This window comes from Dioscorea cayenensis, chromosome 8, assembly GCF_009730915.1.
Source record: "Dioscorea cayenensis subsp. rotundata cultivar TDr96_F1 chromosome 8, TDr96_F1_v2_PseudoChromosome.rev07_lg8_w22 25.fasta, whole genome shotgun sequence".
Lineage (NCBI taxonomy): Eukaryota > Viridiplantae > Streptophyta > Magnoliopsida > Dioscoreales > Dioscoreaceae > Dioscorea > Dioscorea cayenensis.
The window spans coordinates 7,687,502-7,704,718 of record NC_052478.1 but is presented as its reverse complement, the minus strand read 5'-3'; the positions used below and the strand labels follow the sequence as shown (position 1 = coordinate 7,704,718).

At 32.9% G+C, this 17,217-nt stretch overlaps 1 protein-coding gene across 4 annotated transcripts; it reads right to left on the bottom strand.

Moving 5' to 3' along the window:
* LOC120266875 (calcineurin B-like protein 3) lies at positions 1-8,621 on the bottom strand. Of its 4 annotated transcripts, XM_039274523.1 has the most exons (10): positions 8,516-8,573; positions 7,711-7,791; positions 7,487-7,638; positions 7,217-7,299; positions 4,443-4,502; positions 3,700-3,808; positions 2,123-2,175; positions 1,589-1,669; positions 731-843; positions 1-459 (listed from the first exon to the last, which is right to left on the bottom strand). In XM_039274523.1, exons 3-10 carry the CDS (start codon positions 7,605-7,607, stop codon positions 402-404), a joined length of 678 nt encoding a protein of 225 aa, XP_039130457.1. In that variant the 5' UTR covers positions 7,608-7,638; positions 7,711-7,791; positions 8,516-8,573; the 3' UTR covers positions 1-401. The 4 variants fall into 4 exon arrangements, with proteins under 4 accessions (XP_039130457.1, XP_039130458.1, XP_039130456.1 ...); XM_039274524.1 differs by lacking the exon at positions 7,711-7,791 and having other exon boundaries at positions 8,516-8,621; XM_039274522.1 differs by lacking the exon at positions 7,711-7,791 and having other exon boundaries at positions 7,487-7,598; positions 8,516-8,606.
* Positions 8,622-17,217: the final 8,596 nt, after the last annotated feature.

Below are 17,217 nucleotides of genomic sequence, written 5' to 3'. Positions count from 1 at the left end.
TAAACCAAATCCCCACCCTTAATTTTTATCTTCACAAATCTCAAAGCAACCATTGAAATGTATAACACATTTCAGCACAACAGATGACTACACATTCCTGCATATCTTGCTAAATACCAAGCTTATTTCTGGGTTGAATATCATATAACAAACAAACAAACAAATAAATCAGAAATTTATAAACATGGAGGTGAGAATTATGGGAGTCAAGAAAGCAGAGTTTGTAGGGCAATAAAACATGAACACAAGCTGCAGAAATTCTTCCTACCAACCATTAGTTCCATCTCAAAGCACTCCTTTGCGCACTGTATATTTATGATGCTCATACTACCTAGATGAGTTGAAAACAAACCATTATGAATAACCCAACTAAACTTCAAACTGGCAACAAACTCGAACCCTCAGGTATCGTCGACTTGAGAGTGAAACACAAAGCTCGGGAATGTTGTTGTGATGTCCCTGATCGATAAAACACAGCGTTAATCAAAAAGAGTAGAAAGGTTTTGGAAACTGATAAAGAATGTAAGGACATATGTTTAAAATTTCTGTTTAACTTAATTTTAAGGCATTATGATTCACCAACTAAAGATACAAGTTGATATCCTAAAATGCATGAAAACACTTGCCGGGAGGAAATCTTTGTCATCCCCAGGTTCTCCTTGATGTTGTATAAATAATGCTTGCTCTAAGTTGTGTTGAAGTTAATTGGCAAATTGAAAGATGGACTTACTTGAGGTATTGAAGAGTCATATTCTTCAAAAGAGACGGGTGTCGTAAGACAAGATTGCGCCACTCTTCTTTGTCAATTTTCCCGTCATGTTTAGTATCGGCTTCTTCAAATGTCTAAAATAGGAAAGAAATTAGGACAACATGAAGAAAATAATTAAAAAGAAACATAGGCAAAGAAAGTCACACTACGGGATGAAATGAAATAGTAGTATGAAAGAAATAAGACATTCCCAATTGTCCTGAAGATTTTTAAGCACTAAATGGATTACAAAAGCATGATTTATTCATGAAATTTGATTCTGAATAATCAGATTGTTCATAGTAACTAATATAATTCTTTCTGAAACAAGAATTTGTGAGCACCAGTACAGCACTATCAGCGGTAGCAATGCATGCAACAAAAACAATTCCATGTTACAGTCATATCAACTACTCAAAATCAAGATGCATGCTAGTTTTACTTAATTTGTTGATGCAAAAGCCAGAGTGAGTCAAGATTCCTCTTCGCAATGGCAACTTGAATAAGATTTCACATATGACTCAACAAAGATTAGATTCATACAACTCCTTAGTCTTCAAAATCATATCATGCACCAAGAAAATAAATTGGTTATCATTTTCTTCAATTTGAATACCGAGTCATCAGCAGAAAAATTCACTGTTCTCAGTGAAAATAACCAACCGAGAAATACACACTCAATGAAAAACTCAAGCTTTATTATCAAATCAGAAAGGCATGGATAGGCATGTAAAACTGATTTATGATCACCAAAATGCACTACAATCACTTAATCAATGAAGGAATCAGATAGCATAATCTCGTCAAGGAAAGGCTATAAAAATATCATGCAGTGAGCACCTTGTCAATGATGCTTTCTATGACTTCATCAGAGAGATTCATGCCAGACTCGGCAAGAGTGGCCACCACCATTTGCTTCACCTATACGATCAAAACAAACAGTGATTGCACCAAAAAAAAACTCGGAAGTTGTATTCAGTAATGGTAGTATTACACTTTTCAAAGCATCCTACAGTAAAAAGTAAAAACCATAAAGACTGCATAAAATGTTTATGCACACAATCACTTTACAGGCCCAATTGATACTTACAGAAAAATAACATAACAAGAATTCTTTCTGCACAAAAAAATCCACGGTAAATATTTCTCTCATTATGACAAAATATACATACTTAACCCTGGCAGGTTGTGTAAATAAGACAATTGATTGGTTCTAGAAGGATAGGCACTGGGATTAGACAAGTACAAAAGCAGAAGATTTTGGAATAAGGTTATCCACACAATTTATGTCATTAACATTGAGAAAATGAAAAGACATTGGGTATCAATAGTTTCAGAACTGATAGTTGCATGTAGAGATGATAAATAATTTACCTCCTGCCTTTCAATAAAGCCTTGTTGCTTGAGATCATATAACTGGAAAGAAACTGCAATTAAGAAATTAAGTAAATAAGTATTTAACTTCAAATGTTGCAAATAAATACCAAGATAAATACAAACATTCAAAATTAAAAAATACGGATGAAGAGAACATGCGAGTCATCAAGGAAAGGCATGGAAATGTACAAAAAGCAAATTTACTTCCCTATTAATTCAGACCTTGACTTCTAACAATCAAAAGTGTCACCTAAACTACAATCAAGCTGTCCAAACCTCTTTGGATGCAAAATACTCTCTACAAAGACAGTAGAATAGACAAACTGTTGTTCTGGTATAAGAAAGTGTCAGTTATCCCAGGCACCAAAGCAGGATCACATAATATCTTGAATTTTATGAATGATAATGATACAAAGCGTATTTATCTGTGAAAAAAGATAAAATTGATGGCAATTCACATATATATAATCACTGTCCATGAAGCAGACAAATCAAACCTCTGGTAGACATCAGCTTTAAAAAAGAAGCATCAAAACTTCAGTACAGATACATACTACCAAATGGCCATAACTCTATGTGGCACAATAACATCACAAATTGTGGCATTTTGGTGATTAAACTGCTATTTATTAGTGATCTAAGTAGCAAGAGTTGATCTCTCATCCTATCGTCAAAAATGGTAGAGATCGATAGAGAGGAAAGCACAATGTAAGCACCTTTAATTCCAATTATTTCCTTCACATGAAAGACAATAAAGATTATCTTACATAACCAGTGAAGCAATTGAATAAAAGCACATATTACTCATCCTAAGATTCAGGCCATTGATGCAAGTGCATGACATCACCACATCTACCAGGCAAAGTGGCCTAATTCATAACATTGTTGTTTGATGACCAAGTTGCACACAAGTTCTCATAACAGTAACCTATTATGATGTCAACAACAAAAGGCTGACAAATTCAAGCCTCATCTTCTTCACAAGTTTCACCATAGAATAGCAAATCTTGACTTGTTGAGCTCCTGAGTGGTAACCAATCATATTCAAACCAGTCAGTTATAAATCCAAACAAACTTAAGGCCCAGAGCTAGGCATAAAAGAAAATTTGTTTCCTTCATTAAGTAGACAAAATTTCCCTTTCCACAGCTACATCAACCCCTTGCAGGAAAAAAGAGATATCAACCCTCCAATTACTCTAGAATTAAACTCAAACCTAATGTTCTATCTCCTTTGCAAAACTATCATATGCATGTTAAATGCCTAATGTTGCATGCAATTGCAGAAGCCATGCCTAGACCAGTCTCCTGCACATGCCTTCCTGTACAAGTTTACTCAATAGTCTGTATAATACTCAAATTTAGTAGTGGCATGGCCCCCAAGGGCAAAATTACAAAGTAACCAAATGTACTCAAGGAAGCTGGCTTATTACCTATTACAGGCTATAAAAAAGGAAAACTTTGTGCTAGTTTACAGAAGGCAACAGAAAACCAGCCTTCACCAAGTACTAATTCAGGCTACAAACTGAAAGACTTGGAAATATAAATGATCAATAAAATGGAAAAAAAGGGCTTACATTCAATCTTATCATCAATTGGCGCATTTGGATGAAAGACAGAGAGAGCACGTGCAAACTCTTCAAAACCTAGGATCCCATTATGCTTTGTGTCAAACAAGTCAAATACCTGCAAGAATATTTAAAAAAAAAAAAGATGAAAACAAGAAGATTTGTATACATAAGAAGAACCTTTTATCAACAAATACATTTTTTGCTTGTGAATCCTTACAAGAGAATAATTCCAATAGCAGATCATTTTCGAGTAAAGTATAGAATATGGCTAGAAGAAGCATAATCAGCAGCCAGCATCTACTAGCTAGTTATGAATGCTATAAGATCAAAAAGTCTGAGTTTCTTATTCTCGTGCTATGATTACAATAAAGGAACAGTATGCTCCAAACCGAAGGCTGATAACAAGGAACATATCATGAGAAAACTAAATAAATAACGACCGTTATTCTAAATAAGAAATGTGGAGAGTATAACTGGTCACAGGAGCTGCACAAAAGACACATTATCGGCAAAGAATGAAAAAGAAGGAAAATAATGATGTTGAACTTCTTCCCAAACACATGCTTAGATTACAATTTCCCCTGCTAAACACAGATAATGCAATATTAAAAACATTTTAATATTACTTAATATCCTAATACAACGTGTAATGGCATATTAGACTTCAAAGGATTAAGCACAGATATAACGTAAGCATTGAAAAGAGGACTGTAATTCTATAGCCAACAGTCAGCTTAGTCCAACAGTACCCGATCAGCAAATAAGCTCTCTTTCTTGCTAGTCTTGAATAGTGCTAGCTGGAACTCTTCCTGCAGCAAGATAATTAAAACAGGAAAGTAAATACGACAATGTCACCTAGTTAATGCTAGAACAAGATGCGCTAAAATAATGATAAGATTCAAAGTACGACAAATGGAAGGTGAGTCATATAAAGAGACACGTGATACCAGAGTTATTAAAAGCGAGAAAGGCGCTCACCTAGGCGCTCAAGGCGAGGTGAGGCTCTAGCGCCTCAACACCCTCCAGGCAAGGCGCCTTCAATGAGGCGAGCCCAAGCGAGCGCTTTTTGCCAGACAATAGGCATAAAAAAAGCACGTCTGTCTTTTTTTTATTTTATTTAATACTATCAGCCATATATTTAATGTTTTCAATTATTGTTATTGGGATTTTAAAAAGGCACACTTACTAATAAGGAAGAAAATTAATTTAGGAGAAAAAAACTAGGAGATTTTAAATAGCACACCTACTAATAAGGAAAGAAATAAATTTAGAGGAGAAAAACTAGCGACTTTAGAAAAACACGCCTACTAATAAGGAGGGAAATAAATTTCGGAAAAAAAAAACTAGGTGATTTTAAAAATGCGCACTTACTAAGAAGGAATGAAATAAATTTAGAGTAAAACTAGGTGATTAAAGTGTACAATTGCTATTTTTAAAAAAATAATGAGTAAATTAAGGGGTTAACTACTCCCTCCATTCCTAAATACATGTCGTTTAAGGATGTTGCACAAGAATTAAGGATAGCATTAAATTATCTAAACTTTAACATAAAAACCAATCAAATTACTAAACTATCCCTCTCTTGAAACCATATATTTCTTTTGGGACTATAAATATTACTCTCTTCATTTATATAACTTAGGAAATTGAAGATGGGTAAAAATTGGAAAAAATAAATAAATATTGCATTGATATTGTAAAACGACAACTATTTTGGAATAAATTTTTTTTTTCTAAAATGACATGTATTTTGGAATTGAGGGAGTAATTAACAAGAGAAAATTGAAAAAGCAACAAAAGTTGCACTCTAAATCTAGTGATGGGGTTGAAGTTAGTTTAGATGATGAAGATGATAATATTGTAGAAATAGATGACTTATGAAGATAGAATTTGTACTTTAAAAACTTGAGTGATTCTAGACTTATAGGAGTGTTTTGTTTGAGTCTATGTTTTGCTTTGCTTGACTTTAATTATTCCAAAAATTATATATATATATATATATATAAGCTATTTATTAACTACCGCTTTACTTCGCTCAGGCCTGTGCCTTTCGTGGCGCCTCTTGCCTCTGGCAATAAGAAGTCTTGGCGCTTTAAGGGCGCCTAGCGCTTTTAATTACACTGCGTGATACTTGCTCATGTCTTTGGCATGCAAACACTAGATAAAGATGATCTAATGCGAAACTCATAATGATTTGATTCAAATAAGAAATCAAAGGTAATATAGAATGAATGGGATCAAAATTAGCCCCAGATTTAGGAAAGTAGCCAGTGTTTTTGGGCTAAACAAGGTCAGCATGATATGGTATAATGTGTGTTTCCAACATAACATTAGGCCATTGCACTTATAATTCGGAAGTTAATTTTTCCAAAAAATAATTGGAAAGGATTTTTTTTGTGAAATATTTGATCTAAGCTTCACAATGAGCGGATTGATAATCTTATGGACAAGGTTCATAATTCACTTAATAACAGATAAAGTCCACCATGCATGCTTACAAAGATGCCTCATATCACTACACTGCTAAACGACATTATTAGTTTATTACACAGTGATGGTTGCAAGATGCAAAGTGGTACCAACAAAAACTTACCAAAACTAGACGACAAGATTGGGTCATCAGTTTGATGAGAACGACAAAATACTTATGCCCTTGTTATTTCTCAACTGTCATGAGACAAACAAGAAATACGCAAGTTTATTGGTGCTTTCGCCATCATGTTTTTTCATTTGCCATTGGGGGGTTGGTAAACAACTTAAATACTCCCTCCGTTCCTAAATACATGTCGTTTAAGGTAAATGCATGTCGTTTAAGGATGTTATACAAGAATTAAGAATAACATTAAATTATCTAAACTTTAACATAAAAAACAATCAAATTACTAAACTATTCCTCTCTTAAAACCATATATTTCTCTTGGGACTATAAATATTACTCTCTTCATTTATATAACTTAGGAAATTGAAGATGGGTAAAATTGGAAAATAAATAAATATTGCATTGATATTGTAAAACGACAACTATTTTGGAATAAATTTTTTTTTCTAAAACGACATGTATTTTGGAACGGAGGAAGTCCTTTCCCATGGATAACCTCCATAAGAATGCTTTAAATTTATGTGGGCATGTCTCCTAACATAAATTTGGAAATTTATCTTTTGAATTCTAAATTTATACTTCACACAAGTCATTAACGGAAAAAAAAACATATTAGAAAACTTTTCTCAAATCTCAGAACCTACCATGAGAGAGGGATCAATCCAAATTCTGAAAATCCACACATGTAATATCACAGGCATGAGAAAATGAAGAGAAAAAAAATATTGTATTTCAGATGACAAAAAAAATTGTGGTATATATGCAAAAAAAAAAAATGCACAATGTTGCAAGAATTAATTCATAACTACCAAGCAATTAAATTTCTCTACTATGGCAGAAAACATGAAATGAATATGAACAGTAGTCATATTTAATGTAGTTTAAAAAGTTGATGAATTAAGATAATCTGAGCAAAGATATTACCTTGTTGATCAACCCGTCATCAATCACGGCACTACTTATCTTTTTGAATAACTCATATAATGCTTCTATTTCACTTACACTAACTGCAAATCATCAAGGTAACATGGATTAAATTTCAAATAAACAGAACAAAAATTACAATGACAAGAAGTGCATAGATCAATGATAAATCCTCAAGAAAAAAACCCACACAAAAGGTGACCATTATCAGATTATATTTTTTTGTCCCTATAAACCATTAGAAATCTAGGAAGTAGCAAGCAGACATACAAACAGTTTCCCTTGCTAGAAGTTCCGGATCTTCAAGTCCCTTCGGCTGCTTGAAGTCAATATCACAGCACTTCAGCAGGACAGCAAACAAGTGCTTAAACCCCTCTAGGCACTGCAACATGATATTCCCCGTTCATCAACACACTCCATACCTACAGGATTGAAAGAGATATCATGAATAGCTTCTTTGAACATCAAGTTTCTCAGAGAGAAAAAGAAGATACCTTCTGGCCATCTATAGTTATTTCTAGCCCAACCCCAAGTGCAACGGATCATAAGAAATAAAGAGCAATCGAAAAGCATACCTGAATCAAGCAGCAACAAGCAAACTTACATGTTACTACAACTTATTAACACTCACAATCTATGTCAAAAGTCAAATAGAAAGCATATATAAAGTAATCCGGCAATAGCTAAACAACTACAGAGAAACACTTCTTGGTATCAAACCATTCTTTCAACATCATCATGAAAAAAAACATCAAAAGATGAAATTTTTAAATGGTAAAAAAAAAAAATCAACTAAATATAAAAATCTAATGAAAAGCTACTGCCCAAAAATTGTTTTTCACACGAAAATAAACATCAAGAAGAAAATAAGCGATTGCATAGCAATTATTCCAAATTTCCACATCGAATCCCTATTCCAACAACAATCAACTCTCAAACTCCATTCAACTGCCAATAGAGATCATCAAAACACCATCTCTTCAGGTTCCGATCCAATCCCAACGAAAAACCTGAATCCCTCACAATTCCTCTCAAATCTGACGATCATCCACCACTCAACCTACCAATCCAAACACCAAAATCCACGCAAATACAGATTCAAACACAAATCCATCAATCCCCATCCCCCATCCAGAACAATTCTAACCCAAATCCCCCGATCCAAATCCCACCGATTCAAGACGAAACAACACACAAATCAACAGCCAAAATCACCAAAAAGGGTCTCAAAAAGATCAGAAAAAACGAAAATCCACAGAAAAGGAGAAGAAAAGCGAGAAAAGGCGAGAAAGAACCGGCCTTTAGAGGAGAATCCATGGAAGGGGATCCAGAGCTGCAAGCATGCTTCTCCTCTCGCTTCACGTTCGCCATCCCCTCTGAACAGCCTGCCTAATTTATATTTTTCTTATTTTTCTTATTTTTAAAATTTATTATTTTCAATTTATCTAATTATTTTTTCAATTATTTTGAATAAACTGATTAAATAAACGATATTATTACTGTTGCCGTCCATGTGAGCGAATGATTGGTCACATCCGAATCCGATAAAGCTTTGATATGAACCGGGTCGGATCTTCAGCACTCCATGCCCGAATCCGAAAATACTTTTTAAATTCTCCCTGCCATTTGTCTCATTTCAGAAGTTTTCTATAGTTATTTTACATGTCTCATTTTAAAAAAAAAATTTGGTCTTTTTTATATGTCAATTTAGAAAATATACGAAGTATTAAATAGCTTTTTTTTCCTTTTATTTTTAAGATACTATTATATTTTTTAATATTTTTTAAAAAATTAAAATACTATGTTGGGAGAATAAAAAAACAAGTAAATTATAATGAAAAATTAATGAAATCTTAATGGATTTTAAATGGGGTAATTTTAAAATTTTAATATAATTTTTTATATATTTAAGACAATAATTAATTTTAACTGATTTTTTTAATGGGTGTGGATCGGTTAAAATTAACAAAAAAAAAAAAAAACCGATAGAGTATATTTTGAAATTTGAAATCATTTTTTCCTCATTTCTTACTTTTTGAACATCTTTGAGTTTGCCGAGTTACTTTAAAGAAATAAATTTTTGACTAAAAAATATTTTATTTTTTAATTGGACCAAGCACATCTAAAGCATATAATAATTTTTTTTATTTAAATTGATGAATATTTATTTTCATAGTGATAATTATAAATGTAATTTTTATAAATAAAAAATGATATAAATGAGTGCCATCTATTTTTTGGATTTTTTTTTTTTATTATGTGATGTGGTTTCAAAAAAATATATAATAATTAATTAAAAATAGGTGAAAATCTTTTATTGGTCCAAACAATCACCTTTGTCGTTTTATCTCACACAATGCATATGATAGCATGGTAATATGGTAATATTTTATTTTATTTTATTTTTCTAAAATTCAAATGATCCGTTATGAAATAACTAAAGATTCATGCGTTAAACGTGAATATATTTGTATGCTTTTAAGATCAAAGTGATATTTTTGAAGCAAAAATAAAAAACAACACGAATACATTGATTAAATAGAAAAAAATTATGTAATTTAAATTATTAGCAATTTAGAATTATACAAGCCCGATGATAACATATATAAATATTTTATTAATTAAATTTATGTAAATTCGAGTTGTCTACAATTTTTTGGTCTTAGCACCAGACCCCTTGCTTAAGATATTTGTATTTTCTCGATAAGAAACTTTAACTCATAAAGGGTGAAAGCACAAGTGCGATAAAAATATTCATTTTACGTTTATGCTTATTTTTGACATAATTTGTTCATTTTTATTAAAATAATATTTAAATAATTAAAAATTGAGTAAAATATTTAATTTTGTATCTATAAAAATATAGATTGGTGATGAAATTTAATTTTTTTATTTTAAAAAAATAACAAAGTAGATATTTCAAACACATATGTTTTAAACCACATCATGTAAACATCACCATCATGCCAAAAATGGTCAATTTTCAGGACATATCATGAATATGACAATAATCCAACTTTATTCTTGATAAATTTCCAATTAAATAATTCTTGTGAGAAAATGAGTGATAAATAAATAGCAATCCATAGCAAACGTAGACAGCACTAGATCATTTGGTCTATTAATATAAACACCCTCAATAGGATGTTTGTCTCGTTGAAAAAGAGAGCTCCAACCCCAACTCACATTTGTTAAGAAATGATGATAATAATATTAAATTAAAATAAATAGCTCTTTTGTTTATATATTTTTTAGCTTTATATTTTTATAAATTTGATTCATAAAATAATATATTTTAAAAAATTAAAAAAAAAAAAAAACTTTTGTCTATCAGTATTGTAGTCATTCAAACCAAATCAAACCATGACAATAAAAATCTCTCAAATCAATCACAATTTTTTAGAAAATAATAATTTTTTTTTATTTTCATATTTTATAACTAAAAACGGTTTTAAATAATATGTTTAACCTATTTATGTGAATGAGTTGAACAACTTCTCCATTTTATGGTATATGAGCAAATAAAAAAAAAATTGATTATTAAATTTTCATTGCATGGATAACTTAACATTTTGAACTTTTAAAACTTAATCTACATGTTCATCATTTTGTCCAGCAATAATAATAGTAGGCTCCATACCCCATTTATTATGTATAAAAAAAATCATTAATATTTTAAACATGAATTTTGAAGAAAATAAAATAAAAATTTTAAGTTGGACTAGATTTTTTTAATATAATTTTAATTTTATTGAATATTTGTTGAGCTCGTATCAATGATTTATTAAAAATTATTGGGTTTTTGGTTTTTAGCGGAAAAAAGGTACAAAGTAACAAATCCCTCTAGTGGATAATCCTGCTACGTTGGATAAGCATTAAAGCTGGTTAAATTACCAAAATACCCAGAAACTTTTAGAAAATTACTCATCATCAAAATCTCAGCCGTCCGATTCTGATCGGACGGATAAGAATTGGGGATTAACGAAATGTATTAATCATGGTGAAATCTTTTAATATCATCATGTGAAACCAAAGTCAAGTTAATTATGATTATTAGTTCCATCCAAATGGACCCCGCTTTTGCTTTATTCAAGAGATCAGAACCGTCTGATCTACCTGAGTGACAGATCCAACGGCTGAGCATGTCTCTCTCTCCCAAAGAATGGTCACTTCCAAACAGGAAGTCCATTGCATTATTTTGGATTTTTTCATATTTTCAAATAAAAACAAAGTCAACTGTTTGTTTAGTAATGATTAAAAAACATTAATTTATCAAATATATTCTATACAAATAGAATTATTGCTGCTTGACATGATATTTTTGGTAAAAAAAATATTCCTAAAACACCTAGAGCAATATTGATTTGTTTCTGTTGGCCCAAAATATTGGCCCAAAACCACTGGTACAAACCATTGACCCAAAACTAATGGCACAAAACCAATGGCCCAACTACCAAACCATGGCTTCTCTTCTCCTATAAATAGAGAAGATGAGGTTGCCATTCAACACAACCAAAGTGAGAATGTGAGTAAGGAAAAATGAGAGGGAGAGAGAAAGAAGAAGAGTGAGAATACGTGAGAAAATATTTTGAGAATTAGTCTATTTTTCTAGTATAAGAGAGAGTACTGATTTTTTTTTTTTTGTTATTAGAGAGTTTGTAACTTCTGAAAATTTTTCACTTAGTAAATTCTTTTATCCTTGCCCGTGGTTTTTACCCTAATTATTTAGGGGTTTTTCACATAATATCTTTGTGTCCTTTATTTTTCAGCATTATTCTTATTTATTTTGCTGCAATACTGCTCTATTCGGTCTTATATTTTACGACAAGTGGTATCAGAGTCAGGTTATTGACGTAATACATCTACTTATTGTATGCTCTGTGATTGCTACTATTAGTGGATCCTCCACATCAGAAAATAAGTTGGATTATTATTCACCTTTTGAAAGATTGATTATTGCTCTTGTAGCAATTTTTTATAGAAGCAATTGCTGCAAAATATGAGATTGAAAAATTCAGTGGAACTAACTTCTCATTGTGGAAGCTGAAGATGAAGGCAATCCTGAGGAAGAACAACTGCTTAGCAGCCATCACCATAAGGCCAGTTAAGGTCAAAGATGGCAAGTGGAACGAGATGGAAGAGAACGTTGTTACCAATCTTCATCTAGCACTTGCTGATGGAGTTCTATCAAGCATAACAGAGAAGAAGACGGCAAAGGAGATCTGGGATCACCTCACTAAGTTGTACGAGGCTAAGTCACTTCACAACAAGATTTTCCATAAGATGAGACTCTAAACTTTGCATATGGGAGAATCTACTTCAGTGACGGAGCACATGAACATACTAAACACTCTATTTACCCAACTCACATCATTAGGACATACAATAGAGTCAGGTGAACGTGCGGAAATTCTACTCCAAAGTTTACCAGATTCATATGATCAACTCGTCATCAACTTAACAAACAATGTCCCCACGGACAGTCTAGTCTTTGATGACATTGCAGCTGCTGTTCTGGAGGAAGAGAGTCGCTGCAAGAACAAGGAAGACAAACTAGCAATTTCACAACAAGCGGAAGCCTTGATGGTGACAAGAGGAATACCAATAGAATGTAGATCCAGTGGGAGCTACAATCATGGTTGGTCAAAGTCGAGGAGTAAGAAGACTTTCAAGTGCTACCACTGTGGCAAGAAAGGTCACTTGAAGAAGGATTATTGGAGTCTTAATAAAAAGAATTTCTATCCTCAAGGGAATGTTGCAAACACTTCAGATAATGGAGAGGTCATGGTGCGTGAAACAACAACTACATCAGGTAAAAGATTTGCTGATGTATGGCTTCTTGATTCAACAGCCACTTTTTACATGACTTCCCGAAGATAATGGTTTCATCACTATGAACCTATCTCTGGGGGATCTGTGTACAGCTGTAATGATCAAGCCTTGAAGATCGTTGGCATTGGCACCATCAAATTGAACATGTATGATGGCACAGTTCGGACCATACAAGAAGTCCGACATGTGGAGGTCTTTAAGAAGAATTTGTTGTCTATAGGACAAATTAATGATCTTGTTTGCAAAATTGAAGTCCAAAACAAGATCATGAAGGTAATTCGAGGAGCACTTGTATGCATGAAGAGAGAGAAGATAGCTGCAAATTTATACATGCTGAAGGGAGAAACTTTACAAGAAGAAGAAGCTTCAATTGTCACAAATAGTCCACGTGAAAGATACACAATGACATGGCACAGGAAACTTGGACACATGTCAGAGCAAGGAATGAAGATTCTTGCAGAGAGGAATCTACTTCAAGGTCTCACAAAGGTAACACTACCCTTTTGTGAACAATGCATTGTGAGCAAGCAGCATCGACTGAAATTAACACATCTAATTCTAGAAGCAAAATAATTCTAGAATTGGTTCACTCTGATGTGTGGCAAGCACCGGTTACATCCCTGGGAGGAGCAAATTACTTTTTATCATTTATTGATGACTATTGCAGGAGATGTTGGGTGTACCCTATCAAGAGGAAGGTTGATGTGTTTCAAGTCTAAAAATTTTACAAAACGCGGGTAGAACTTGAATCCAGCGAGAAGATCAAGTGCTTGAGGACTGATAGTAGAGGAGAATACATTGACAAAGAATTTAATGAATTCTGTAAGCAAGAAGACATCAAAAGACAATTTACTACAACATATGCTCCTCAACAAAATGGAGTGGCAGAGCGGATGAATAGGACTCTGTTGGAAAGAACAATAGCTATGATGGTAGCTACAGGCTCAAACAAGAAGTTCTGGGCATAAGCAGTCAGCACCACCTGTTATGTGGTGAATCTGGCTCCATCAACTACAATCGAGTTGAAGGCACTGATGGAGATATGGACTGCTAAGCCAGTTGATTTTTCAAACCTTCATATATTTGGAAGTGTTGTATATGTAATGTACAATACCCAAGAAATTACAAAGCTGGATCCAAAGTCCTGAAAATATATGTTTTTAGGATATGCTGATAGTGTTAAGGGGTACCGCCTGTGGGATCCCACTACCCACAAGGTTTTAATCAGCAGTTATGTTATCTTCATAGAAGACAAAGAACAAGAGCAAGTAGATGGTGAAAGCACTTCAAAAGAAAGCACAGAGACTACAACAGTACAGGTAGAAAAATAAGCTGAAATTACACCAAAACACGAGGTAGAAGAGCTAGCTGAATATGAAATTCCAGAAGTTCGGCGGTCAACTCGTACAAGAAAGAAACCTAGTTGGCATTCTGACTATATTATGGAGGGTAACATTGCGTACTGTCTTCTAACTGAGGATAGAGAGCCATCAACTCTTCAAAAAACACTAAACAATTCAAAAGCATCTCGGTGGATGACAACAATGGAAGAAGAAATTGAAGCTATTCATAAAAATAGGACATACGAACTAGTGTCACTACCACAAGGGCGAAAGCCCATTGGCAACAAATGGGTCTACAAGATCAAACGCAATAGTTATGATCAAGTAGATCGTTATCGTGCTAGATTGGTGGTAAAAGGATATGCTCAAAAGGAAGGAATTGACTTCAATGAAATATTTTCACCTGTGGTTCGACTCACAACAGTCTGAGTAGTCTTGGCGATGTGTGTTACATTCAACTTGCAGCTTGAGCAGTTAGATGTTAAATTGTATTTTTTTATGGAGATCTTGAAGAAGAGATTTATATGCTCCAACTAGAAGGATTTGAAGAAAAAGGTAAAGAGAACTTGGTTTGCAGGTTGAACAAATCTCTGTACAGTCTAAAGTAGGTGTCAATATGTTGGTACAAGAAATTTGATTCTTTCATCATGAGCCTTGGATACAGCAAATTCAATACAGACCCTTGTGCATATGTCAAGAGGTTTGAAAAAGAAGATTTTGTCTTCTTGTTGCTGTATGTTGACGACATGTTGGTAGCAGGCCCCAACAAAGATCGTATCAAGGAGTTGAAGGCACAATTGGCTAGGAAGTTTGAAATAAAGGACTTGGGACCAGCAAATAAGATTCATTCTAGGGATGCAAATTCACCGAGACAGAAATAATAGGAAGATTTGGCTTTCTCAGAAGACTTATTTGAAGAATATCTTGCGACGCTTCAACATTTAAGACTGTAAGCCAATTTCTACCCCACTTCCTGTTAATTTCAAGTTATCCTCAAGTATGTGTTCTAGCAGTAAAGATGAGAGGATGGAGATATCTCGAATACCGTATGCATCAGCATTGGGAAGCCTAATGTTCGCTATGATTTGTACAAGACCAGACATTGCACGTGCAATGGGAGTGGTAAGTTGGTATATGGCTAATCCTTGTCAAGAGCATTGGAGTGTTGTTAAGAGGATTCTCAGATATGTAAAGAGAACCTCAGATGTTGCATTATGTTATGGAGGATCAGATTTTACTGTCAATGGATATGTTGATGCTGATTATACAAGTGATCTTGATAAAAGCAAATCCACTACTAGATATGTGTTCACACTAGCAGGAGGAGCTGTGAGCTAGGTTTCAAAACTGCAGTCAATCATGGCTACGTCAATGACAGAAGCAGAGTATTTGGCAGCTACACAAGGTAGTAAAGAAGCAGTGTGGTTGAAGATGGTGTTGGAAAAACTTGGACACAAACAAGAGAACATCACTCTATATTGTGACAATCAAAGTGTATTGCATCTTGAAAGGAATCCAGCATTTCATTCAAAGATAAAACATATCAGAGTTCAGTACAACTTCATTCGTGAGAAAATAGAAGAAGGTACAGTGGACATGCAAAAGATTCATACTAAGGATAATCTAACAGATTTCATGACAAAAACAGTCAACGCTGATAGATTCATATGATGTCGATCCTCTTATGGTCTGACAAGGACGTAAGCAACATCGAATGACAAGGTAGAAAGAATGGTGTGAAGATCTAATTGGATTTCAATCAAATCTTCAAGTAGGAGAATTGTTGGCCCAAAACTAATGGCACAAAACCAATTGCCTAAAACCAATGGCCCAACTACTAAACCATGGCTTCTCTTCTCCTATAAATAGAGAAGATGAGGTTCTCATTCAACACAACCAAAGTAAGAGTGAGAGTAAGGAAAAATTATAGAGAAAGAGAAAGAAGAAGAGTGAGAATGTGTGAGAAAATATTTTGAGAATTAGTTCATTTCTTTAGTATAAGAGAGAGTAGGGGTTTTCCACGTAATATCTTTTGTGTCTTATATTTTTTAGTATTATTCTTATTTATTTTGCTACAGTACTACTCTATTCGGTCATATCTTGTATAACAGTTTTTGAAGATATATTGAGGATTTTTTTATATATAATTTTAATTTTTTTTTATGAATTTTATGTTAAAATAATGAATATGTGTGTGCGCGCCCGCAAATGTTTAGGCAAATAATAGGACAATTAAAATAATTTGATGTCAAATAGATAATTAAAAATAATTTTATGATGTATAAGAGAACATGATAGTAAATGCCGATTGTTTTTTTTTTTAATTATTTTTTAAAAAAAACTCATTTAAAAAATTAAAGAGGATACTTTTTATTAAGTACTGGTTTAGATTTTTTTTTTTTTGATGTGATTTGACTATTGGGATAAAAGCAAATTTTAATTTTTTTTTTAATCCAACAGTTCAAATTTCTCTATTGTTTATATAAAGTTATATTTGTTGGATGGCTATGAAAGAGAGTGAGAGATGGAAATGAGGATGAGTGATCTTGTATATATAATGTAAAAAAAAAATAATAATAATAAAGAAATTAATAAAAAAAAAGAGCTCTTGTTTTTATGTGATCTCATTAAAATAAGATAAAATCTTTATTTTTGAGGTAAAGTAAAGTTCTTAGAGCCTAGTAACTTTTTAGTAATTTTATATTTATTTCCTGTACTCTTGTAAAGTATTGTTCTCTTATAGATATTGTGGGCCCACACATTTTTTAATTATTTTATTAATTGTGCATGGATGACAGTTACGGAATTTTATTTATTTATGTTTTA